Source organism: Loxodonta africana, chromosome X (assembly GCF_030014295.1).
Source record: "Loxodonta africana isolate mLoxAfr1 chromosome X, mLoxAfr1.hap2, whole genome shotgun sequence".
Taxonomy (NCBI): domain Eukaryota; kingdom Metazoa; phylum Chordata; class Mammalia; order Proboscidea; family Elephantidae; genus Loxodonta; species Loxodonta africana.
In genome coordinates this window covers 34,504,288-34,531,947 of record NC_087369.1, presented here as the reverse complement: position 1 = coordinate 34,531,947, position 27,660 = coordinate 34,504,288, and the positions used below count along the sequence as shown (strand labels likewise).

The 27,660-nt window shown below is 38.1% G+C and overlaps 1 protein-coding gene across 5 annotated transcripts in view; it reads right to left on the bottom strand.

Annotated features, from left to right (window-relative positions):
• The window catches only part of GK (glycerol kinase), a 66,527-nt gene that overhangs the window by 14,912 nt on the left and 23,955 nt on the right, over positions 1-27,660 (bottom strand). For 2 of the 5 annotated variants that reach the window (XM_023539135.2, XM_023539133.2), the window contains exons 5-14: positions 25,556-25,639; positions 22,059-22,135; positions 19,820-19,957; positions 17,530-17,639; positions 17,005-17,071; positions 15,625-15,642; positions 13,470-13,505; positions 13,056-13,123; positions 5,841-5,883; positions 5,166-5,246 (exon numbers count right to left, since the gene is read on the bottom strand). In XM_023539135.2, the coding sequence (XP_023394903.1) occupies positions 5,166-5,246; positions 5,841-5,883; positions 13,056-13,123; positions 13,470-13,505; positions 15,625-15,642; positions 17,005-17,071; positions 17,530-17,639; positions 19,820-19,957; positions 22,059-22,135; positions 25,556-25,639 (722 nt within the window). The remainder of the gene's footprint in view (positions 1-5,165; positions 5,247-5,840; positions 5,884-13,055; positions 13,124-13,469; positions 13,506-15,624; positions 15,643-17,004; positions 17,072-17,529; positions 17,640-19,819; positions 19,958-22,058; positions 22,136-25,555; positions 25,640-27,660) is intronic. The other 3 variants (XM_023539134.2, XM_010599735.3, XM_023539136.2) reach the window with 3 other exon arrangements.

Sequence of the window (27,660 nt, the reverse complement as noted above, 5' to 3'; positions counted from 1 at the left end):
ACTAATTCCATGGCATTTTTATTGCACAGAAAAGAGAAAGGGAATGCAGAGCTGAACTGGGGCAACATTATATTTGAAATGTAATATATTTTATTAATACTTCAGTAGCAAATTAGAGAATTAAAACTAAAAGCACTTATTGGTCAGGAGGTATACCTTCCAAGAAAGTAAATTATACAAGTCCAGAAACATAGGCTATTGGAGGACAGATTCTTAAGGTGGCTCCCATGATCTCTGCTCTGCTGCTGTTCACGCCTTTGTGTGATTCCCTCTTGAGTGTAGCGGGACCTCTGACTTGCTTATGCTACTGTTTCTAATACTGTCTCAAAAGTGACAGGATACATCAGCGATGACATGTGTATGATCATATTACATAAGATAATAGCGCCAATAGAGCCTGTCTTGCTGGACTCACTTCCTCCCTTGATAGCTTTGAGGAAGCAGGTGACCACGTTGGGGGACTCCATTGGCAAGGAACTGCAGGTAGCCTCTAGGTACTGAGGATGACCTATGGCTCACTGCCAGCAAGAAACTGAAACTCTCAGTTCTACAACCACAAGAAACTGAATTCTGTCAATAACCTGAGTGTACTTGGAAACAAATCCTTCCCCTATCGAGCCTCAGATGAGACCATAGTTTCAGCCAACACCTTTATCATAGCCTTGTGAGACTGAGTAGAAGACTCAGCGAAGCTGTGCCTGGATTCCTGACCCACAGAAACTGAGATAATAAATGCATACTGTTTTAAGCTACTAAATTATGGTAATATTGTTATACAGCAATAGATAACTAATACATAAGCTTATACCTAAAATGGAATCTTACCTTCAAGAGGGATGAAATACTCTAAAAAGGAAATCTTAACACTATTATCATAAATCATACCAAAGAAGAGATTGGAAGGGGAAATTTAAAGAAACCAGTAGGGTTACACAGGGAGCCCACTAAGACTCAAAGAAGAAACTAGTCCATAGGACTAATACCCTACATGAACCATAGCCCGAGACCAGAAGAACTAGATGGTGCCTGGCTACCCACTACCAACCATTCTGACCAGGAACACAATAGAAGGTTCTGGATAGAATCAAAGAAAACTGTAGAACAAAACTAAAATTCCTTAAAAAAAAAAAAGACCAGACTTACTGGACTGATAGAGAGTAGGGGAACCTCCAAGACTATCACCCTAAAAAACCCTTTTAAGTTGGAAATGAAGCCACTCTCAGAGGTCTCCTTTCAGCCAAATAATACATTGGCTTATAAAATAAACAATATCATCCATGAGGAATGTGCTTCCTTAAACAATCAACTATACAAGACCAAACAGCCAATATTTACCCAAAAGCAAAGATGAGAAGGCAAGGAGGGGAACGAAAGCTAGATAAACGGAAACAGAAAAACAGAATGGAAATAGTGAGAAACCTGACACACCGCGAAAATTGTAACCAATGTTACAGGAGAACTTGTACAAAAATTGTTAAATGGGAACCTAATTTACTGTGTAAACTTTCACCTAAAACACAACAAAATGTTACTTTATACGTATATATCTCCTAGTTATGAGTCGGGATCAACTCAATGATGAGTTTGGTTTTTTTTGATAGAGACAGAATACAAAACATTGAAGTTTCAAGTCCTAAGTAAGCTCAAGTTCATAAATATATTAAAGGTGCCATAAGAATTTTTGTTTTCCGACATAGTATTTAGAAAAAGATAATGAACACGGTAAAGGAGTAGAACAGCATGGGGAAGATGGTGTACTATTAAGAGATGACAGAGGGAAGGTAGAACTATTCAACTGCTATTTTGCATCAGTTTCTTCAACCACTAAGAAAACAAATTCCAAATTAGAAAGAGTGAGACAAATTCAATTAGTGTAAAATGAGTTGGAAGTCCTAGAACAATTTAAAGATCATGTGGCCCAATTTCTTTTTACAGGTAATGGAAATGGGAACGCAGAGATAATAGTTTCAGACCCACATGAACCACATGCCAAGGGCCTAGGGGAGAAAAACAAAAGAGTTCCTCCTGGTCATAAAAGAGAGGTAGATGTTGGCGTACATCAACAGAGCACAGTGAGTTTGTACTTCAAAACCACCCCCTTTGCTCTAAATATTTAGGATAACTGACAAAATATAAAAAGAAAAAACTAAAATCATATATGCCGACTCAAATACAGAATAACATCTAGCTGAACCAAATGGAGCAGAAATGCATGACCGATTAGGACTAAAGCCACAAGCATGATGGGTTCTGATTCAAGGAGAAGGCAGTGGTAGGGGTGGCTGGGCACTGGCTCCTCCAAAGGAAAGGAGTCCAAAATGCTTTGTGCAAGACAGGTTATAGAACTAGGCTCCATGCTTGAGGCCTCGGGCTAGGTGATGCTCTCCCACTTGTGTAGGGATGTTAGAGAAACTTGCTGTCCAAAGCTACAGCTTAATGGAAGATTTTGGGTGATAAAGACTGGTGACCAGTTCTGCTATATCCCTAATTTCCTCCCAATACAGTTATAAAAAGTGTTCCCGAATTGGGAACACAGAAGGTTACTCAAAATGGAATATCAGGCTCAAATCAAGATGTGAAAACTCCAAAATATATGAAGGAATCATCAGCTAACAAAACTTTACAGCTAGAGTAGAATTCATTCCAGTCTGACAAAGACTTTAAGTATGCTGAGCGGATTCAAAGGAATAAATTAAGGAACTATTTCCGTAAAATTCTGAATTAAAAAAAAAAAAAAGAAATGAAACAACATCAAGGGCATATGAAATTAAAATATAATAGATGGGATAAGCTCTAGAATAGACAGAGATGATAAGTAAATACATGTTCCAACACACTGCTAGTAGGACTGTAACTTGGATTATCCACTGTGAAAAATGGTTGGTATTATTAACTGAAAGTTAAGACACACATAGTCCATGGCCTAGAAATTCTATTCTTTCAAAATTTGTACACATATACATCAGGAGAAACATACAAAAATGTTCAAAGCAGAATTTTTCATAAGAGCCAAAAACTGAAACTGTGGTATTTCAATAACATAATGAAAAAAAAAAAAGAAAGAAATCTGTACCTAACAATGCAGATTAATCTCACAAACATCATATTGAGTGAAAGAAATCAGATTAAAGAAGGCATGTGGCGCGACGTCATGTTTTTTTTGTTTTGTCTTGCTTTAAAAAGCCAATTTGGAAATGGAAGATAAGAGGCTAAGAAACTTACCAGGGATGCAGACAGAGAAAACAAAGAGATTAAAAAAAAAAAAAAAAAATGAAAGGGCCGGTAAGACATGGAGAATGAGTTGAGAGGTTCCAGTATTCATCCAATAGCAATTCCAGAAGAGAATGGAGGTAATGGTAGAGAAAAACTTTTGAAGAGATAATTGCTGAGAATTTTTCCAGAACTGAATACAGACTAACCAAGTACCTAACAAGATAAATAAAAATAAATCCAAACCCAGGGACATCATTGCAAAACTGTAGAAAATCAATGATAAGAAGATTCAAATATTCAAAACTCCCAGACAACAAGTCAGATTACCTACAAGGGAACCACTATTGAAATGGACAACAGAGGTCTCATGAGCATCAAAAATGTCCAGAAGGGATATGGGAAAAACAACTATTAATCTAGGACTTTATACCCACCCACCCCCAGAGTGAGGGCAAAACAAAGGCAGCCATAAAAAGACTAGGCTTACCACCCAAGGCACTTACTAAAAGAAATATGAAAGGGTGACCCGCGGGAAGAAAAAAGTAGAACAGGGGACATAGTAAAAGGTGTGGGTCCAAAAAATGATAGTGGACACGGAAATCGATAAAATAAACAAATAAATATCATTTACCATTGATTGCAAAGAAAACGGTAGTAATTATTACGTGTATAAGAAAAAAGGGTAAATGAGAACTTTAAACAGGATAACATGATTGCACTTTCCAGGTCTAAAACCAAACCTGTTGCTGTAAAGTCAATTCTGACTCATAGCGACCCTATAGGACAGAGTAGAAATACCTCATAAGGTTTCCAAAGAGCAGCTGGTGAATTCGAACTGCCGACCTTTTGGTTAGCAGCTGAACGCTGAAACACTGTGCCACCAGGGCTCCTTTCCAGGTCTAAGGCATCTATAATTCTAAACCACTAATTGCCTCCTGTATAAGAATAAAGAGAACTTACTATCCATTATTACAGGAAACAATTAGCAGGAGTATATTCTACAAGCCTAGTGCTAAGTACTTTCCATGGGAGGGAAAGGGAAGGAGAGAGAGAGGATTTTAGGTTCTGAGAAGTGTTACGATATCTTTAATACACAGAACAAGTTTATAGTAATTTTTCTATCCATAGAAAAAGGGCTGGGGGGATTAGAGTGCTTATGCCAAAAAAAAAAAAAAAAGACTAAATAAACTAACATTCCTCGTGCTTTAGGCATAACAACTGATAAAATGTTTTAACTATAAACAGAAGCCTAAAACCTAAGGACAAATTATTATCAGACTCCAGGAAATAGGCGTCAATAAGTTCTCAGAGCCATTTTACACTTGTACTTTACAAAGTAGCCATTTCAAAACTAATAGCAAAGCCACACTTAGAAACATGCATTTGATTTTACAAAAACAGCGCTGCTTCTTTGACTTGATAAATGCTTCCAATGTCTGTGGAATTATAAGCATAATATGCATGCACCATACCCTATAAACTTAGACCAACATATTCCTACTATAATTTACAAACGTGCGTAAGACAAATGCTTCTAGTGGTAAATGGCATAAATCTCCTCGCTTTCCTTCCCACATCAAAATGTGACACGAAATTTATTTTCTGGGGAGACAAGTGAAGAGAGCTGCTCTGCCTTTTTTTGTCCACTGGTTCTCTGTTTCAGTTATAAAAACATTTTCAGGTTCAAAGAAATGTTTGCGATCAAGTCAACCCTTTTATTAAACTTTAGAGATAGAAAAACCTTATATTGCAGAGTGGTCAAGTAATATGCCCAAGATTACGTGACTAGTTGGTATAAGAACCGAAGAACCAATAAAGTCAAGGTCTCCTGGGAGTCCTAATTCTCAGCTCAGGACAAGGTTCCTTACCAGAAAAGGTATTAGAAAACATTATAATTTTCATCAGCTTTCAATGTTTGTTATATCAGCCACAATGATTTAAAAAAAACTTACTTCCAGTGCATAATATACCGGCTTGTCTCTGCCTAGTTTGTAAGCCACCGTGGTCAGAAGGCCATGGTCAGAAAATACACACTGCATGGAACAGAAGAGATTTCCAAAGTCAGGAAAATAAAAATACAGCACGAGAACGTTTTCTTCTTTAAAGCAAAATAATTCAATAGATATGGCAATTTAAAGAATAAATGATAAGTAAATCTTAACAGTCAAAGTGGAACTCTGGTAACATAGTGGTAAAGAGCTCAGGCTGCTAACGAAAAGGTTGGCAGTTTGAATCCACCAGTGGCTCCTTGGAAACCCTATGGAGCTATACTCTGTTCTATAGGGTTGCTATGAATTGGAATCTACTCAACAGCACACAATAATAACAAGAGTCAAAGCTCTCAGTATTAAAAATAACACACAACTATACAAAGTCTACTCCTTCTTTTAAATTAGAGCTGTATTAAGAATCTGACAAAGTCCCAGTCTAGATTTCCCACCAACACAATTAAAAACACAAATAGCCTGTTGTTAGCTGCTGTCAAGTTGATTCTGACTGCTAAGGATTAAAGGAAAGCTGACAACTCAAAAGCAACTTAACAGCAAATTATGCTCAATCGTTACTTATATGAACTTAAAGACTTTTAATAATCTTTTACTAAAAAAAAAAAAAAAAAAAAAACCAACCTTATGGCCTGTATTACAAAGTAAGAAACAGCCTGTTCCATACCTATAGTTGGGGGTGGGGGAGGAAGAGAATGAGAATGAGCACTTTGTCACTTTTATTAAACCAAATTATGAAACATTAGTAATAGAAATAATCTAAACTGACATTTAATTTAATGGAATAAAAGCCTTAAAGTTTTAGAAAAGTTCTAAAAGTTAACATGCACCATAGACCCATATACTCTTTATTGAGTAGTATTTTAAAGACCAGTATACAAGAAAATATACTTAATGTAATTTTACTGGGGAAAAAAAGTAGGCATAGTATTTAGCATTGAGTCAGTTATAGCCTAAGGCTGTGTTTATAAAACACTAAAGTATAACAAATTCTCCGTTGCGTTCCTACCAATAATCCACGTGCAGCGAACCACCACAGGTAACAGCCACTCACCAATGGAACTACCCAGCTTAGCTCTATCGTTAATAAAATCATAAACTGGCAGGAGACACTACCTTCTGGCACAGAACAGAGGGAAGGTCCGGAATGTGGGAAAGTGTAACTGGAACATAGTGACAGGAGTGGCAAAAAAAGGGAAGGCCCACCTTTTCCATTCTCTCTGCAGGGTAAGGCATTCTAACAGTGGTGGGATAATAGGACCCAGAGTGTAACCCACTGACATGGAAGAACTAAATTTGTCTTGTGGCAGCCTTACCAGTATGAGCTATGGACTCTGTAACAAGTCTGGCACTTTGACATTAATGAGTATTTTTGACTTGCGTAGGGTAGGTAAGCAGCCCTAACTGATACCAGTATGGGTCACAGGGAAATAAATAGTAGAGTTTCCTGTCCAAGCTCTGGATTCCCTCCCATAGGCCATGCATGATTCTAACCATACTGGTGACCTACTAGCAGGTTACATTCCAGCAGCTGAGAGGGAACGCTCAGTCTAGGGACTGACAGAGATATCCCAGCAGAAGCTACTACCAGTTAGTGCTAAGTCAACAGATGCTATCAGCTGCATTATCTCTTGTGGAACAAACAGAAAGTGTGGGATTTTTTTTTTTCGGATAAACATTTTTCCAGGCACCATGGCTCAGTGGTTAAGAGCCACGACTGCTAACCAAAAGGCCGGCACTTTGAATCCACCACCTGCTCCTTGGAAACCCTCTGGGGCCGTTCCACTCTGTCCTATAAGGTCGCTACGAGTCGGAATGGACTCGATGGCAACAGGTTTGGTTTATTGTTCTGAATAATAATTAGTTAGCTGAGATATTTTATCTCTTTTCACCCAAATATATTCTTGGCCTGCCTGAACAGCTGACATTCAGGAAGCACGGGATTAATGAATATACAAGTTTATAAAGACACTTGTCAAATAATACTAGGTAAGGACAATGCATTTACAAATTAAAACACACAAATCACACCTTTTTACTGCCATGACTCTGAAAACCGTTTTAAGCTCTTTTAATATTCATTAAAGTGGAAGTTAATTATTTCGCACTTCTGTGTACTGACCATTTGTGTACGAAATCTAAAAGTACAGAACTGATGTGAAGGCTCAAGGCACTTAATAAACGAATGTGAATTCTTAAGTTAGTATGCATGATAAGTTAATTGCCATCAAGTCAGCTCTGACTCATGGTGTCCTTGCGTATAACAGGGACTCAGACATACTACCACGAAGATGGAACAGGACCAGGCTTGTAGCCATTGGAAACATCGGTGGTATAGTGGTTAAGAGCTATGGCTGCTAAGCAAAAGGTCTGCAGTTTGAATCCACCACGTGCTTCTTGGATACTCTATGGGGCAGTTCTGCTCTGCCCTTTAGGGTCGCTACGAGTCGGAATCGACTCAAAGGCAACAGGTAGTAGTGTAGCCATTGTGTCAATCCCTCTTATTGAGGGTTGCCCTCGTTTTTGTTAATGAGTATCGTCAATGCATGAAGAGAGTCACATTGCTACATTGGGCCACAACACTCAGCAGTACAGAGGTAATTATTTCCTCCTTAAAATTGTATTATTCTTCACGTTACCAAAAACCAAAACCAAACCCGTGCTGTCGAGTTGATTCCATCTCACAGCAACCCTATAGGATAGAATAGAACTGTCCCATAGGGTTTCCAAGGCTGCAATCTTTACAGAAGCAGACTGCCACATCTTTCTCCCTCAGAGCAGCTGGTAGGTTTGAACCACCAACCTTTCAGTTAGCAGCCAAGCACTTAACCACTGTGTCACCAGGGCTCCTGCTTCTTCACAGTAGTCAATCATATATATGGAGCTTTCAGCAATTATGTGGTCTACTATTCTTCCTCAAGATGGTGCTATGTTTAAACATCCCAGAAAGATGTTTGACTTTGAAATATCTCCGCCTCCTTTTCCAACATCTGTGAAGGTAAATGTTGCTTGCTATCCTTCATGACTATTTGGCAGAGCCTTTTTTTTAGAGAGGTGTGCCAAAGATCACTCCCAAGATGAGGGTGAGAGGCCCTGGGTAAAGCTGTGAAGGAGGTAAAGACCTTCTTTATCCCACTCAGTCAGTGACTCTGATAAGGGAGATGAGGCTTAGGTTCTCTTTCATAAAAAAGAAATTTTATGCACAAATAACACATGTTCATTCATTCTATATTAGATAACAGATGATGTCAAAAGTAAAATGAGAATCACCCATAATCCACCCCCTAACCCTCAACCATAGGCCTCCCATTGACTTCTGTCAGTCTCCCTGCTGAGGTTCAGAGAGATATCTCTAACCTCTTTTAGGACTTCATTCTGCCTATCACTTCGCCCCCATTATTTTACAAGTTCCATTTCTTCTCTGCTCAGACACTAAAGAAATCCTCTCTGATCCTATCATAACTTAAAACAAAAAAGAAACAAAATCCCCAAAACTCTGCGGGACACTGTTAACCTAACAGACTCTCTTTCTCTCTCACCATTCCTGGATGACTGCATTCGTTTTTTTTTTTTTTTACATATATATATATATTTAAATAAATTTTATTGAACTTTAAGTGAACGTTTACAAATCAAGTCAGTCTGTCACATAAAAGCTTATATACACCTTACTCCGTACTCCCACTTACTCTCCCCCTAATGAGTCAGCCCTTCCAGTCTCTCCTTTCGTGACAATTTTGCCAGCTTCCAACTCTCTCTATCCTCCCATCCCCCCTCCAGACAGGAGATGCCAACACAGTCTCAAGTGTCCACCTGATATAATTAGCTCACTCTTCATCAGCATCTCTCTCCTACCCACTGACCAGTCCCTTCCGTGTCTGATGAGTTGTCTTCGGGAATGGTTCCTGTCCTGGGCCGACAGAAGGTTTGGGGACCATGACCGCCGGGACTCCTCTAGTCTCAGTCAGACCTTTAAGCCTGGTCTTTTTATGAGAATTTGGGGTCCGCATCCCACTGTTCTCCTGCTCCCTCAGGGGTTCTCTGTTGTGCTCCCTGTCAGGGCAGTCATCGATTGTGGCCGGGCACCATCTAGTTCTTCTGGTCTCAGGATGATGTTAAGTCTCTGGTTCATGTGGCCCTTTCTGTCTCTTGGGCTCATAGTTATCCTGTGACCTTGGTGTTCTTCATTCTCCTTTGATCCAGGAGGGTTGAGACCAATTGATGCATCTTAGATGGCCGCTTGTTAGCATTTAAGACCCCAGGCGCCACATTTCAAAGTGGGATGCAGAATGTTTTCATAATAGAATTATATTGTGGATGGCTGCATTCTTGAACAGCATCTTCTGTCTTGCTATATCTATTTTCTACCTTTCTGTATCTCTTGTGACCATTTGGAACCTGGCTTCCACCTTGATCATTCCCCTAAAACTTCTGTTATGGATTGAATTGTGTCCCCCAAAAAGATATGTCCAAGTTCTAACCTCTGTATAGCTGTGAATGTGACCCTGTTTGGAAATTGTGTCCTCAAAGATGTTATCAGTTAGGTTAATATGAGGTCATACTGGAGTACGGTGGGTCCTAATTCTCTGTGACAGGTGTCCTTATAAAAAAGAAGATACACAGAGACAGAGAGATGATAGTCATGTGAAGATGTGTCTATAAGCCAAGGAATGTTGGCCATCAACAGAAGCTAGGAGAAAGGCATGGAACAGATCCTCTCTGAGAGCCCTCAGAAGGAATTAACATGGTTACCACCCTGATTTTGGACTCCTAGTCTCTAAAACTATAAGACAATAAATTTCTGTTCTTAAAAGGCACCCAGTTTGTGGTATTTTGCTACAGCAGCCCTAGGAAACCTGTACGCTTTCATTCCTGGGGTCACCAAATGAAGTCCTAATTCCTACATCCAATAGTCTGTTCTCAGTTCTCAGCCTCCTTGACCTTTCAGTAGTATTTTGCACTGCTGACCACGCCTCCCTCTTAAATATCTTTACCCTAGATTTCCACATTAATGACTAACTGCAGTCTCCTATTTCTCTGATTCTCTGCCTCCTACTTCTCCTAAGTATGTCCTCTACTTACGTACTTTTTCTTGGTAATTTCATCTACTGCTATTGCTTAGAAAATTACGTCTATATATGGGAAATCCCAAATCTCTATTTTTATACTGGACACAACCCACATTCCAATTGTATGCTATATACAGTCTACTAAACGACAAATATTTCCCAAGCAGAAATTCTTCTGCTCAGATCAGTTTCTTACTTTGGCTAAACCTAACCACCAGGTGCAATACCTCCTTTTCCTTTCCCTTCCCCCTATACCCAATCATATCTACCCACAACCTCCCTCTCTGTCCCCATCCTCCTTAGTTCATGCCCTCAATACCAGGAGGCTGTAATGGCCTCTTCCACAGCCCCCTGGTCTCTAGTTTCTCCTCACTTTGACCTAGGACTTCCATATTACCAACTAGCAGCCCCAGTCATTTTTGAACACCAGATCATAAACCAGAAATTTGCCACTGGTCTATGAAGAAAAATCTCCTCAGCCTGAAATTCAGAGCTTTACAAAAATGACCCCAATCCACCTCTCTAGCCTTATTTCCTACCACTTCCCTCCCTTGATCTTCAGTTTCTTTATTTGTACCTTTGTTTACTGCGCTCCCTCCACCTGCCAGCATCACTGATTCTTCAAAGCACCTCTTCACTAACGTAACCTTTTGTGATTTTTCTCCCCTCCCTTTGAAGCCCAACGGCATTACTTCAAAGTTTCTTATAGCACTAACTTCTGAATTACAATGATCGTGTATTTGTGTTCTCTCCCCGCAAAAAGAAAAATGTAAGATCAAAGATCTTAAAATAATGTGTAGAATTTGTTATTTCCCTCCAGTAACCTGCAGCTGTTGCAGATGTACTCGAAAGCACTCTCTAACTTTAAGTCATCATTTAAGGACTTGGCTGATAATGCTTAAGGGGCAGAGGAGTAGAGAAAGGAGGAAAATCAGGCAATTTTGTGGAGAGCCTGTCATGTGCTATATTCTTTGCTAGGCAGTTGACATATATAGACAACATCTGATTTATTAGCATTCGTATTCCTAGCAGAGGGAGAAAGAAGGGGGAAAATAGTTTATTTTTCTATCTTATTTCTCTTGACTCCTGATTCAGCTGCCTGGAACCCAGAATTCAAAGAATGTGTCTCCAAACTCACGCTTGATTCAAATTCTCCCGAGAGTAACCTCAGGTTACCATGTTCTGCAAAGAATTTTCAGATCTCCTTGCCCAAAAAACCGCTCCCACAAATAATGTCACACTCCTGCATGATGACGGCTGACCCTGCTAGACTAAATATCTGTAACACAATATCCATTTGCTGAGCTTCTGTTCTAATTACAATTAGTATTTCTACTTTTTAAAGCATATGTGTTTCTGTTCATCAATATATGAAAGTAGTGGGTTTTTTTTTTTTTTAATGTCAAAAAGAGACTCTAATAAGTATGGTTAATGAGGCAGTAGAAAGAAAGAGCTCCGGATTTAGTCAGAAGAGGTGGATTTAAGGCCAGGCTCTGATTTGCATCAGTGCAATGATTTTAGGAAAGCCTCTTAACCTTTCTGAGCATCTGTGTTTCTCATCGGAAAGTGGGAGTGATCTTATGACTTGCAGATATGAAGCGTCTCAGAGGTTCCACACGTGTGAGTAATAAGAAGATGAGCTTAGCAGAAAATACACCAAGTCTCCATTTCTATCATTCTTTCTGCTTCTTGTCAAAGGAGAAAATTCAGATAAGGAGCCCAGAATATTGAAAATTCCATAAAAATATGACTTCATAATTACAGTAAGAAAGACTTGGGCAGGAATAAAAGACTGAAAATTGTAGTTTAAATTATGGCTCTTTCCTACCTCCTCTCCCCTCACCTCCCTAAACAGAGCATGACTATTCATCGATACTTTAAAACCAAAATTTAGTTTCTGGGATGAAAAAGGCATTAACTTTTATAAATGAAGGCCTCTGTTATGGACTGAATCGCATCCTGCCAAAATGTGTGTGGAAATCCTGGTGGCACAGTGGTTAAGAGCTGTGGCTGCTAACCAAAAGGTTGGCAGTTCGAATCCACCAGGCACTCCTGGAAAACCCTATCGGGCAGGTCTACTCTGTCCTATAGGGTCACTATGAGTCGGAATCAACTAGATGGCAATGGGTTTGTATTTTTGGGTTAAAATATGTGTTGGAATCCTAACCCCTACACCTATAGATGTAATCTTATTTGGAACTAGGTATTTCTTTGTTGTGTTAATGAGGTTATAGCAGTGTAGGGTGTGCCCTAAACCTAATCACTTCTGAGTTATCAAAAGAGCAGATTAGATAAAGAAGACAAGCACCAACTAGAGGAAAGATAGACCCCTCTAGGATTGCCAAGGGCTACAGAAGCAGGAAGAGACATGGATCTTCCCCTACAGCCCAGACAGCCTTCTTCTAGAGCAGAAGCCGTGAATTCAGACTTCTAGCTTCCACAATTGTGAGAAAAAAAAAGTCTCTTCTTTAAAGCCACGCACTTGTGGTATTTGTGTTATAGGAGCACTAGAAAACTAAGGCAGTATTCATAAGCTTCGGCAGTATCTTTACATATGGTATGATGAAGATGAAGGAAAACAAATGGTAACAAATTTATATATCCATATTGGATCTAGGAAGCTATTGATTTTCAGCCTTGGAAGAACTTCAAAAGCCTTTTCCTCATTAAAAGCACCAGAAGGGGAAAATAAACAAAACACCATTCTAGTCAGTTATTCGTTTTCCATTTTAGTCAGTTATTGGTTTTTAGGTCTGTGTCTTAAACTCACGTGTTTTTGGCTTGTCCATCCCGAAAGCACATTTGTCCCACTAATGCAGCAGACTGGTCTCCCAAGCACTGCAAGTATAAATGACAATAAAGTATAACTAACTAAAACAACATTTATTAATTCCCTATCTAAGCATCGTCAGAGGACTTCTTTTTCCTTTAGCAAGAAATGAATTGTCCGTTTCTAGCATTTCTTCCATCTGGCCATTTTTCCCAGTTAGAGAAATCATTCGTTCATTTATTCAAAAGATTCTCAGTGACTCACACTTTGTCACATAAGAACAAGAATCAGCCAATTCTGCTAATGTTACCCATTAGCTACAGTTTAGGAAGGGGGTGATAGATTTTCTAAGATACAGGAAGAAAGGGGGTAGGGTTGAGGAGTGGCAGGGAAACGTTTGGTGTTAAAACTTACCCCGGATATTGGCACACCTTCCAAGGCCCCAGCTTTCTAATGAAATTTTAAAAAAGGATTATGAATAATCATAAACTTTTGGCTTTATTAACATAACTACAACATTAATCAACACAAACAGCAACATGCTCTGGCATGTGGGCAGACGAGACCAAGCAAGTGTTTTAACTGCATGAGTAATAGAGATAGACGCTAGAAGTATTCTTAGAATTACAAGAAGAGACATGGCGTTATAGAAAGAACATAAGAATAATGGATGGGGGAGTCAGGAGACCTGGGCTTTACTCCTGGTTCAGCTACTAGTTAGTGGTAAGCCACTGAGCAAGCTGCTGAAACTTCTCTATGCATCAATTTGTGTATCTACAAAATGGGGGCTGGGCTACTTGATCACCGAAGTCCATTAGTACACTTTGTTACTATTGTCGTTATCAAGAAATGACTAACATATCCTTTAACACGAACACAGAGTATCTGTCAAGCTAGCATGGAACATATTTATTTTGGAAGGCTGCATTTCAGCAATACTTCTTTCTACTCAAACTGGTCTTAAGACATGCAAGTAAGAAGTACAAAAGTTTTCAGTTTTTGGATATTATGTGTTTACCGCAAACATTATTTTTCAAGTTTACATAAGCAAGTGATAATTTATGTTACAAATAGTGGGTTTTGGTTTGCTCAAACACAGCACTCTAGGAAGAAAAACAAGATTTGAGTAGCTGATTGTGTATTTCACCAAGTAATTCTTACTGATTTTAAGGAGTTAGGGGGAAAGAAGGTGATCCTTAAAGTAAGAAAACCCAAAAAAACCAAAGCCGTTGCCATCAAGTCGATTCCGACTCATAGTGACCCTATAGGACAGATTACAACTGCCCCATAGTTTCCAAGGAGTGTCTGGTGGGTTCGAACCGCCAACCTTTTGGTTAGCAGTCGTACCTCTTAACCACTACGCCACCAGGGTTTCCAAAAGAAAGAGCACACTAAACTAAAGCTTTTGACTGACCCCTCACTCTGCCATTTGTGAGCAAGTCTCCGACATCTGGGAGCTTCAGGCTCCCTATCTCTGTTAAACAAAATCTACCTCACGTGGTTATGAGGACACGGAAATATGGGGAAACCTTTTGATAATAGAAAACACCACCCCAGATATCCATTATTTTATTTCTTTCAAGCTTTCTGGTTCATTCAAGACCTACCACTTTTATTTACTGTATACATTCTGTGAATATCTGAACCTGGATAATAAGGGTAAATGTAATAAGAGGTTAAAGGTCTTAAAGCAGATTAATAGGAAATAATAGTCTTTGCTTATACTTTCGAAATTAATCAAACTACCCGAAGAATCTACTACATGCATTCGGGCATGTAAACTGCTCTGTTTTCTTCATGGGGAGGGGCCTCTGGCGGATTCCTGGCAGCAGACTCTGGTGAAACATGCAGAAAAAGTGACAGCGCATTTCCAACTAATTGGTCTAATAAGTTAGTCAAGCTACTATTTAAGAGATGTCTAGGACATTTAAAAACCCATACCTACTCTCCCTATTATGATAAAACTCAAATTGTACTTTGTAATGGGGAACATGAGAATTTCTTATTCCAGGAACTGCCTTAGTCTTTTTATTTTAGAAACACTCTCTCAGTCTTATAAAACCGGCTGCCGTCGAGTCGATTCCGACTCATAGCGACCCTATAGGACAGAGTAGAACTGCCCCACAGAGTTTCCAAGGAGCGCCTGGTGGATTCGAACTGCCGACCTCTTGGTTAGTAGCTGTAGCACTTAACCACTACACCACCAGGGTTTCCTCAGTTTTATAGAAAACTGAAAAATAAATAACATGATTAAGTTAAAAAAACAAAAACTACTAGAACCTGACTACCCCAAACCAAAAAGCCAAACCCATTGCTGTCGAATTGATTCTGACTCATAGCAACCCTATAGGACGGAGTAGAACTTCCCCATAGGGTTTCCAAGGAGCAGCTGGTGGATTCAAACTGCCGAAATTGGTTAGCAGCCGTAGCTCTTACCCTTAGAGGCTCACAGAAATTCTAGACACATCTGTTTAGCAAATAGACTTTTTTGGTTGTCTAAACATAAATGGAAATGCACTGTATCTTTTCCAGATGAATGGGTAGCATAATTGGTGGGCAACCTACTCACCAGGCTATGAGAGATTTTCTATAGTCAGCAAGGGGGAAAAAGGGGGACAGAAGCATAATATTTTAAATGCAAGAGACAACTAGTCCAGTTAAATGTTTTTCAACCCTCCTTTGAAACTATTTCTCAAAAACAGTCTTCTCCCCTGATCCAAGGCAGTTTTTGTTGGCAGCTATGAAACTATTGAAGCACTTTTATTGTAGTAAGCCGTGACTTAAAAAGAAAATTCCATGTTTCCTTAAAAAGCTTTAATACAGTAGTGCCCCCCACTATTCCATCTATGGTTTCACTTTCTGCACTTCCAGTTACCCTGAGGTCAACCACTGTTTCTAGGGCTTGTGTTCCAGTAACCTTTATCTTACTTAATAAATGCCCTAATGCTCAAGAGTAGCAATGCTGGCAATTCAGATCTGCCAAAGAGAACCGCAAAGTGCTTCTATTTTATTATTATTGTTAATTTCTTACTTTATAAACTTTATCAGAGGTATGCATGTATAAAAAATATATAGTATATATAGGCTTCAGTACTTTCCATGGTTTCAGGCATTCACTGGGGGTCTTGGAATAGATCCCCTGTGGATAAGGGAGGCCTACTTTATATATGTGAAATATTTAAAAATTCCTGCCTAAACTTTATCCAGAGCACTTAGTGTTCAACTCTATTATAACTCTGCAGGAATTTCTAACATTTTTCATGGAATACCCAAACTATATATATATATATATATATATAAAATATATTTGCAATTCATATTTATTCCTAAATTGAATCATGAGTTTCAGATTTTTGTGCTTAAACACCAGTCCAATTCTCTTACAGGTTTTCATTCCTAATGTTTAATCTGGGATCCTCAGTGATGCTAAGGACACTTTTTGCTAAAACTATTCTTCTGAGTGTCAATGAAGCCAACAGTAAAAATGTCCATTATGGAAACTAGTTTAATTAGCAATCACAAATCAAAAACAGACCCTTTGCTTTCAGTTTCTTGGCTAAAGTTCCACTCAGGCTGTCAAGGAATCTAATACATAACATGTTTTGATCATTAAAAGAGATTTAACAGGAAAAAGAATACCACAAATATGTGAGTTCCTCCTATAAATTAAAAACAGATATCACAATTACTAAAGTTATTTGGATTATAAGAATAAACTGGGTTAAACAGTCCCATGCCACCCTCTGTAGTTAATTAAAAGGACTCTCATATTTTTCTAGGTTATAGAACTATTTAAACAATAATAAATCCTAATTTTACATACTGCCAACATTCACAGAAAGTCACAGATCTCTTAAACTGTAAAATGTAACACATTTGATTTTTGAATTCTGAAGAGTAAAGTTTTTTTTTTAAAAAGAAAGACAAGGTAAGGGTTTTTCTTTTTTACCATGAGGCCATAGATCTCAGAACAACTCCGGACATTGGGAAGAATCGCCATTGGAACTCCAAAAAAGCTGAAAAAACAGTAAGATCTTATTATGTATATAACACTGTTTTAAATAAACGTCTGGAACCCTTTATGTACTTTAAAGCCAAAAATGTAAATAACATTAGAAAATGGATGTATTTGAGTAAATAGCAACAGAAAAATAATCCAGCAGACTTAGTTGTATGATTCTAACTTGATACAAACAAACAAAAATTTAAAAGAATACGGAAATGGAACTTTTCTAAAGGACTCTAATCTTCCTTGCAGAATAATCAAGACAATAAATTAGCCTGCTTGTTATATAGGCAATAATAGTCTCTCTTACAAAAACACACAATATAGACTAGTCTACACCACCCACATGGTAGTTGAAATACCAACGATTAAATTTTGGTGCCCCACAGATATTAGAGAATAGTAAGATTTAGGTTATAAACAGGCAACATATCCGGAAAACTACACTTCTGGCAAAACATAACTTACTCGCAGAGCTCTTTATCCCATTCCAAAGAATGAATGTTAAAAAGCATCGTCCTACTGGCATTTGTTACATCTGTACAATGGACACCTCCTTTGGCTCCTCCTGTCAAACTCTAAACAAAATAAAAAGGACATGTTGAATTTGGACCTATTTACAATTTAATTTACATTTTGTTAAAGGCTATAATTAGCAGCAATGCACATAAAGCAGGATAATAAAAAAAGAAAAAATTCTTTTTTTTCTTTTTTTATTATAGGACATTTCAATTACTGAATTTCTAGTTTTAAGCAGTGTCCAATAGAAATATAATGAGCCACATATGTAATTTTACATTTTCTAATATCTACATGAAAAAAGTACAAAGAAACAAGTGAACATAGTTTTAATAATACTGTATACTTTATTTAAACCAATATATCCAAAATATCATCATTTCAACATGCAATCAATAAAAAACATCAAGACATTTTACCTTCTTTTGTCTTGTACTCAAGTCTTTGGAATGTGGTGTTTATATGTACAGTGCATCTTAAGTCAGACTAACCACATTTCTAGTGCTCAAGAGCTACATATGCCAGAACAAAAACCAAAAACCCTTTGCCACTGAGTTGATTCCGACTCATGGCGACCACACAGGACGGAGTAGAACTGCCCCATAGGGTTTCCAAGGAGTAGCCGGTGGATTCAAACTGCTGACCTTTCGGTTAGCAGCCGAGCTGTTAACCACTGCGCCACCAGTGCCCTTAGAATAGTTCTAATTCCTGGATGGTTAAACAAAAAATTAGTTCTGTTTTCATCCTCTTTGGAAAATACATGGGGTCATAGTAAATATGGCAATTGAAATAATGGCCTCAAGGATCTTAAAGAACCCTAGGTTTTTTAAATGGTTTGGATTTCTTTTTTTTGGTGTTTGATTGCTTTTCTTTTTTAAATAAAAATTCTCATTGGGTTGTGACTGCACAGACCCAAGCATATATCTTAAAAGAGTTTTAAACTCTCCAACATTAACCCTCTTGTACCTGAACTGGAAGCTCTCCTGATTTCCTTTATATGAAGCAATAAGAGGTAAGAAAGGAACAAAAGTGGCTAAGTGGCACCATGTGGAATACAGCCAAAATGTGGTCCCTTGAGTCTCCTGCAGCTCACAGTTCCTACACTCTGCCTTACGGTTGGTTCGAGGCAGTTGTCAAAGCTACTCATACAACCAGAACTTACATGTGTGAACACTGCTGGCCATGAGCACAATCACAATGTGTTCGGATCAAGCATAGGAAAGGGTGGAGAAGGTGCCTCCTCTAGACAGATGGTTCTGAAAGACTCGCTCTGTACATCCAACAAATGAGAATAGGAACAATATTCCCTTGGAGCTCCCTTGGATGTTGAAAAAGGTAATCACATACTTAATGAAGAATATACAAATGAAATTACATGCCTGGGATTTGGTTTAAAATTGTCTGTGGGGAGAAAAAGCATGGCTTGGCCATATGTTGACCATTGCTCTAACTGGCTCCCTGATGTAGAGGTTCATTGCATTATTGCCCCTGTACTCTGGGATGTATTTGAAAATGTCAATGATTTAAAAAAAAAAAAAAAAAGGAACCCTGGTGGCACAATGGTTAAGAGCTCAGCTGCTAACCAAAAGGTTGACAGTTTTAATCCATCAGCTGCTCCTTGGAAACCCTATGGGGAAGTTTTACTCTGTCCTATAGGGTCGCTATGAGTCAGAATTCATTCCACGGCAAAGGGTTTATAATAAAAATAACAAAAAAGAAATAACCATAGAACGTGTGCTTTTGAAATCTATCTGGGAAATGTTTGAAGGGTTAGTTCCTACTCATCCATGTTCAGCTTAGGCAAAAATGTTAAATAACGGAAATTTCTACTATAATTCAGGTTCATATTATGGCTTGATTATGAGACAGCTGTGTAATCTTGAAAGTGAATGATTAAAGCAGTCTGTGTTTTATCACAGTTAAATGGTATTAGGAAAGAAATGTATGTATGGTAGACAAGAAAGAAAGGCTACCTAAACTACTTATTCCAAGAGTAGTAGATATGAGATACGGTTTTGGTAATTATCTTCCATTTTTATTGAAACAAGAAAAAATAAAAAGGAAGTAGGCAAAAATGCCTCGCAATGGGAGGCTTTTAAACGTCCTGTTGTTTCCTGAGTGATTTTTCTTAATGTTGTTAACTAGAAAATCTGAACTCTCAGTAGAAGACAGTAGGTCAAGGCAATCTAAACATTTTTCTGAAAAAAATTCTCCATACTTACCTTATATTTAAACATACCCAAATAAGCCATGAATCAATGGTCCCAAAAAGAGCTCTACCTTCTTGAACAGCTTTTCGGACGTTTCTCACATGGTCAAGGAGCCAACGAAGTTTCACAGCACTGAAGTAAGTGCTAATTGGAAGGCCTGTCTTGGACTACAACAATTATGAAATTGTTAACTATGTTAGCATGTTTAACGTGTTTAGCATGTCAGTTATCATCTTAAATTTTATCACAGTTTAAAACAAAACCACCAAACCAAAAGCTCACCAAATCACAAAATATTCAAATGGCTATAAAGACAATCCCACTGTATTAGGAATAAAAATACTTGTCCTATCTCACGACAGAGGAAAGCATGTTGATGAACAAAGATCAGAGTGATATGTTTGCAGTTCAAAGGTCATCCACATAGCAAGGCAAAGAGAAAATTAAATGACGCGATGCCCTTTAATCTAGATGGTGAAAACTTAGATGCTAACTTGAGATAAATTTGCATTACATGTAGTACGTAGTCCAAAAATCTGCTTTTTCATTTTATATCCCATGAAAATGATATTTAAACCATAAAAAATCAGAATAGATTAAATTATAAACTAATGACCATAACCAAAAATTTTATATTTTAAGATACAAGACTTAACAGCAACAAATACATATGTATATAGAGAGATATATACATATCTCAATAGCTATAACTATAAATAAGTGATATCAAATGAGTGGAGATTAAAGTACAACTCAAAAAACAAGCCAGATGAAAGCAACACAGAGTTGGTCCATGTAAGAAAGTTGTCATCTAAATTCAGTGAATGCATTGAACAGAGGAAAGGTGGACCGAATAAAGGTTAATGGGTAAAAACGAAACATGAATGGCCATATCAAGAAATGGGTCAGGTCCAACTTTTATTTTTGTTAGTATATTAAATACCAAATTTATTTACAAAGGTTGATTAAAGTTAAGTAGTTAAGAAAATACGTACATAAAAATAACGTAACTCTTTCCTCTCCCCTGACCACTGTTCTAATTTATCATCTAACTACAGAAAATACAATTCTTTTTCCTTCTTCTGTCATATGGGTACGCTTCATAAGAAAACGCAAACCAAAGGATTTAATGCATTAATACAACCTGTAAGTTCAGAATCTCAACTCAAGGTTTTCTAGATTTCCTAGGGGGTTAAAAAAAAAAAAAGATCAATGCTCAAAAATAAATGAAAGAAAATAATTTAAGGGAATATTCTTAGAGTTGAAGGACCAACAGTCATCTCACAGGATGACAGGAAAGACCCCACAAAGTCAATGAGGTAGTACATACCCCCAGTGCCATCAAGTCGATTCCGACTCATAGCATCTTATTTTCATGATTTAGGTAGAAAGTGTAAAAGTTGCCTAAAATGGTATCACAAAGACAAACATACATATCTGAAGCAGTGTGTGGCAGGAGGTGGGGGTGGGGTAGGACAGGAATAGGAAATGGGTAAGAGTTTAACCAAGACCAGCATGAAGTTATCTGGGGCTGGGTAGGGTGGAGAATGATTGGTTAGACCACTGTAGTTAATGGGGTTTCAACGCCAGTTTCAGAACCAAGAACCAGAAGAAAATGCCATTAATAGTCCTACTGCAAATAAAAAAAGGATAGCTGAAAAATACAATAAAGAGAATTCCTTTTGCTAGTAGAAGAACTTGACTTTGACCTTGCTAAGAAAAATGCCTTGCCTCTTTCAAAAATTGTTTCTCCATTCTTGTATCTGAAGAGAGATCTACGTAAGGAGTGAAAATTAGGTCATATTTTACTAGCCTTCTTCATGTGAAAAAAGTAGAAGAGTAGTTCAATAAAGAGCTAGAGTGTCTTCTACTTTCTCTCTCTCCCTGAAGCCAGGTGCCTAAAAACTCAAAAGCACCTAGAACTTTCTTCGATGGGCAGTAGGAAACAATAGCGATGGATTCAGAAAGCATAGTTGAATTAAAAGTACGCCTCCTTTGGGGAGTATGGCTTAAACCACTGGGACACACTATGATTTCCACCAACGTGTCAACCTTGGTGTACTATTGCTCCAAACCACCACAGGGCAAGAAATATAGGAGGGTAAAAGCTTGAGCTAGCCTCAATTGTCTGTGGAGAAATATTCTATAAATTTTATCAAATAATTATTGTGTAATAAGATGTTTAAAGGCCCAAATAGCTTTTCTGGTAAAATCTGTAAACTTTTTTTTTAAGTAGTCTTATGATATACTTTTGAAGAGCTCTCTTACCTTGACAAAGTTATTATTTCCTGGAATTCTTCTCCTAAGACAATCAACGGTAGGCTGGGTTCTTAGATCAAGCCACACTATAAACCAAAATATAATAATATACATGAAAAAACTTCATAATAAAATCAGAACTTAATGAAATCACCATCAAAGATAGGAGAATGATTAGTTTCCATAAGCAACTATGATGCTAGAGCTTTGGAGATGGAAATTAGAAATGAACGGACATATTGTTAGAAGAGAAAATAAATTCATGAGGGAAAATTTAAAGCTTTTATGAAAAATTACATACCAACTTAAAACAATACATACCCTTAGGGCACTTATTTTATACCTTTCTTATGGAAAAATTTTAAGAAAAAAATGTTTTGAATATGGATTTTCTAAGCATTCATGAGTACAGAGAAAATCTAGAATCTAGGCCAGTGTGGAATGCACAGCCCAGGATCAAGGCACCATGTATAGAGGTCTACCTTAGAAAACTTGGGAGCATTTTGGGACAAAGACAATGTAGAGAACCTGATTATTATTATTATTGAGGGAAAATAGAAGATTCAGTCTATTATGTATGAAATGCTTATTTACATGAAAACCTTTCAAATATGCTAGAACCTTGCATCCTTAAAAGAATTATTAAGAAGGCACCATTCTTTTTACTGGATTGTAAAAAAAAAAAAATCTCCATTTTAACAGATTGACATTATCTTTACTAAGTAACTATTGTGCACATTCTGATCCCCTAGGACAAGGATTTCTGTTTTGCTTCCTGACATAAAGCTGTTGTAAAAGGTAACTAACAGGATGACCGGAGCTTTTTGATTTTTAGATTCAAGTTTGCTGTTTAACTTTTGTTAACTTTTAATCTGTTCGTGGTCACTGGATATTTTTAGGGCACTGACTGTGCTTACATACCTCATGAAAAGACTCAAGCCCTGAGTCTATTTAAAGGGCTCCAGGGAAGATTATACAAGCTTGCCCACTACACACTTTGAATGTCAGCAGTTATTGTCTAGTTGGTTCACTCTTAACTATGATTATTTATCTTTATTTAAAAACTTCCTGTAGTGAATTTTAATCCATTTCTTAACTTGTCATTCTCCTGAGGGCTGTCACTGCTTGATTTTAACAGTGGCTACTTCCATGAGATTTAAGTTGGGGACTTCAGGATACTATATTTTTTTCTGTAGGCATGAAAAGCAGCAAAAAAAAAAAAAAGACATCACAATCAAGGAAATAGGAGGAAAAAAAGAGTAAGCACATGAAAATATCTGCCCTATAGATGACATCTCCATTTGCTTTTTTTTTTTTTTTATCCATTCCTTCTGCTTCTGGGAGCAGTAACTCCAATTTACTTTAGGAAATCATCTCTCCCTCATTTTTAGCCATGTGGTTTGCCTGAGATTTGACCCTACCCCCAGCTCTAGTATGGGGTCTTGGCTGCAGTGATTGGTTCAGAAGAGAGCACATGGTCTATAGTCAGCTGGATTGGGATCTGTGCTCAGTTTACAAGAGTCCCTCTTCTCAGCTGAGCTTGGCAGTGTGAGGCTTGGGCCTGCTGCCCTCAGAAGGGTAGAGCTGACTCTGCCATATTTGGAGCCAGTCCAGAATAGACAGTGTTGAGGAGCATCCAGGTGATATTGTCTGAGTCTGCAATCAAACAGGACCTGAACTGAAGTATGCTTGAATTACCACTGGTTCCATGAGCAAAGGAATTCCTTTTTTTTTTTTTTTAATTACTTAATTCAGTTGGGGTTGAGTTCTGACTGACACAAGACATTAGCAACATCCTTGTGGAGTTGGCAAGATCTCCCATGTCCAGGGAACAAGGCCAGTTCACCTTTTACACGGTGGCAGTATTGTATAACTGGGACAGAAGTGGATCTTCCTGACAGGCAAGGAACTCCAGCAGGTGTTAATGTCTTAATGGGAGTAACCGGAAAAAGTGGCGGAACTGGAGAGAAAAGTTTTGTGTCTGTGACAGGCAGAATGAAGGAGCACATCTCAATTCTCAGTGTTTCAAACTACAGTGGGTTTAAACTCAATGTTAGTTAAGTTTCCATTACCTACTTAAAAATGAAAAAGCCTGGAGTATAATAGAAAATATCAGAGTTCACTGCACTTGGTAAGATAAGTATTGATTTTTGAAACTTTTTTTTAGTTATGTGGGTGTGCGAAAATATTTTCTTACCAAGGGTCATGAACAAATATATTTGAAAGCCACTGCTATTTAGTTACTTGAAGCCTTTGAGATGAGTATTTTCCCATATTTTAATGTATATATAACAATCACCATCGTCGTGTGCCTCTGGGTGATTCTGATTCATAGTGACCCAATAGAACGGACTGCCTCATAGGGTTTCCTAGGCTGTAATCTTTACAGGAGCAGATCACCAGGTCTTTTCTCCTGTGGAGCTGCAGGTGGGTTTGAACTGCTAACCTTTTGGTTAGCAGACAAGCGCTTAAATATTGCACCACCAGGGTTCCTGTAACAATCACTAGGAAGCTTAAAGATAGTGGACCATGGGATGGGGCCCAGAAATCTGCCTTTTAAATAGATGCCCCCAGAAAGCATTTATCAGAACCATTTGGAAAACTATGAAATCACACATCCCAGGCCTTATGTTGCAGAATTCTGGTTGCAAGTCTAGGCAGGGCCTGAATCTCTATATTTTTGTTAAAGTTACCCCAAGTTATTCAGTAGTATATTGAAATCTGAGAATCTCTTTTCTAAGCTTGTTACTTAGAATAATGGGATTTATCCCACTCATTAGTTAAAAAAAAAAAAAAAACTATTCAGGTGGCTCCAAGTCCCAGTGGCTCTGGGAATGCTACTGCTCCTTGACAAGGACCCCTTAGGTAACAGGGCTCTTCACTCCTCACTTGAAAGCTTGCAGCTATGGCTAACAACAGTGATATCCACAGAATTAATCCTCACCAAAAAAGAATCAGAATACTGGGTATGAAATCAGGAGGCCAAAGTTCTACTTCTAGCTTTGCCATCAACAAAAAATATGTGCCTTAGGCAAGTCATTTTACCCTTTCTTGGCCTTGATTTCTAAATATAAAATAAGGAGGTTGGATTAGATGGTCTCTAAAGCCCATCTCCTTCCATTATTCTATGATCACAGAAGGCTGTCATAATATTTACTTTGTATCATCAAAGACTTGAAGGCAATTAGAAACATGGATTAAATTAGTAAAACTGCCAAAGAGAAAAATGTCAGTGGTTGGTACACTACACCAAGCAATTCGCAAATGCCCACAATGAATTGAATTTAAAAAAAAAATTAGAAAACTAATTAAAGGCGCTAAGATGACTGAATTAGATTTGCCAAGAGAAGACTCCAAGCAGGGGGGAGGATTAAGCCCCTTGGGTAGGTAATTTCTGAGGACAATCAAAAGAAGTGGCAGCTCCAGATCTAGCATCAGCAGTCAATTTCCCCCAACATGTCTGAGATGGAAGGCCAAGGAGTGAGTGAGAGCCAGAGCACCAATACCTGAGGAAGTAGCGGCAGCTGGAACTGGAGAGCCAGAGGCAACAACGGCAAATCCAACCGAGCGGTCAGGAGAAACTGGAGCGGCTGGAGCATTAGAAGAAATAATGGCATTTCACACTAGAGATGGCCAGACTCAAGGTCTGTTCTCTCGTTCACCACTTTGGAAATTGATGATCACCTGGGTAAGCTCATCAGAATGGGATGAACCAAGGTTGTTTTACACATTTGAGTGTAGAAAAAGAAAAGGAAGAGACAGGAAGTCCAGTCTGAGACAAAAGTATTTCCATTTGGATGAAGACCAGATAAATACCTGCTTTTTGCTCAGAATGACTCTTACCTACCTACCTGGCAACATTTATGTGTCCTAGTCAGAAAAGTGAGTCAGTTGGTTATCAAGTGCTCACCTAAACCCTATATTGAAATGATGGGTGATGTACAACGGAGTTCATCCCTAGGGGATAGCTATGTTAGAAAGGAATGCTAATAAGCACGTCACAATCTCTGTCATCGTCATTCGCAGGAAGACACAAAAAGGCTGCTTTGGGGAGACACAGTCCCAAGAAAGCATTTCTCTAGTAGGGTAGAAGGAGGTAAAGGCTACCTCCACAATAAGAAACAGTATGTCTAGAGGGGACAGGGAGTTGCTAAGTTCCAAAGTGACTAGGAGGAAAAAAAAAAAAGGAAAATAAGACAGTAGGGAGTCTAGTCTACCTCTAGAAGACACGCCTCTTTTTCTGGACCAAATAAATCAAATCTAAATGGTTCAGACCATCAAATGAATGGGTTAAAAAAGAACACTACTTGGATATGATCTGAAAACTCCATTTGTATTAAATAAAGTCACATCTAATATATTTCTGACAGATGTACATTGTTCTGGGAAAAAAGTTTTAAGAGTGAAGAGACCTGCAGTAGCTTCAGTTCCCAGGGGCTGGGGTTACTACATTTAGTGACCTAAGTCAAAAGGCCAAGGAAGAGATTATTTTTAAAATATTTAGAATCACAACACCTCACAAAGTTGCATAATTTTTGGCTAATAATATCAATAGAAGGGAAAAATACATCAGAAATAAAACAAAAAACTAGAGATAATCTAAATTATTTCTAATTGACTTAGAAACAAAGGCAAATAATAAATTTCCTCTGAGATAGTCTGTTATGATGTGCTTCTGACCTGACAGAAAGACATTTGGGCTCCAGGTTATAGAACAAATCTAACCAAGGACGGCTGGCTAACAGTTACCAAAGTGTTATCAGGTTGTATTCCCCACAAAAGACTTGATAAAACAGATGTAATTGCTATATGTTACCCCTTGGCAAAAGGTAAACTATTAATTAGCAGGGTAAGAGGTCGTTTGCAAAGGAAAAGAGAAACTATTGACTGCCACTCACCTGGTGACATTTTCTCTAATCAGGTGGGGCCCAAAGAAAGACAAAAGAGGGGTGGTGAGGAGTAAATTAAAACTTATTTCCTCTTACATCGCTATGAGTCAGAATCGACTCGACAGCACTGCGTTTTTTGTGTGTTTTTTAATGCCAAAATGTGGGGGCTGAAATTTATTTCAGCTCTTAGGTGTCTAAATGCCAAAATGCCTGTGGCTGACATGAGTGTGTGTGACCAGAGGAAGGATCTGCATTTCCTCTGTGAACACCTGTCATATGTAAAACAATCATACCATCATCTTGCATTCCTGGATTAGAAACCCTAATTCAGTCAATTCAGAATGGTGGTCATGGCTAACACTTCCGGAAGCAGCCTTACAATCTGCCAAGTACTGTTGTGAGTACCCTACATGTATTAAAACTTACTGATCTTCACTCAAGCCTGTGAGGTCCCTACTTTTAATTTCCCCAGTTTAATTATCAGGGGAAGAGACAAAATGGTACTTAAGTGCGAAAGTAAGATTCTGAGCCTAGAGATGTGAATCCAGGATTTAACTTCTATGATGTGTAGGTATAGCCTGCATGAATTCATAGTCTTAAATGGGATCAGAAGAACTATTAAGGATCGGAGATCTCAAAGGTGAAATCTAATCCACTTCCTCTGTATTTAAATTAAACTGGCCAGAGTTGGAGAATTCAATCATTGCAAAATACAGCAGTGT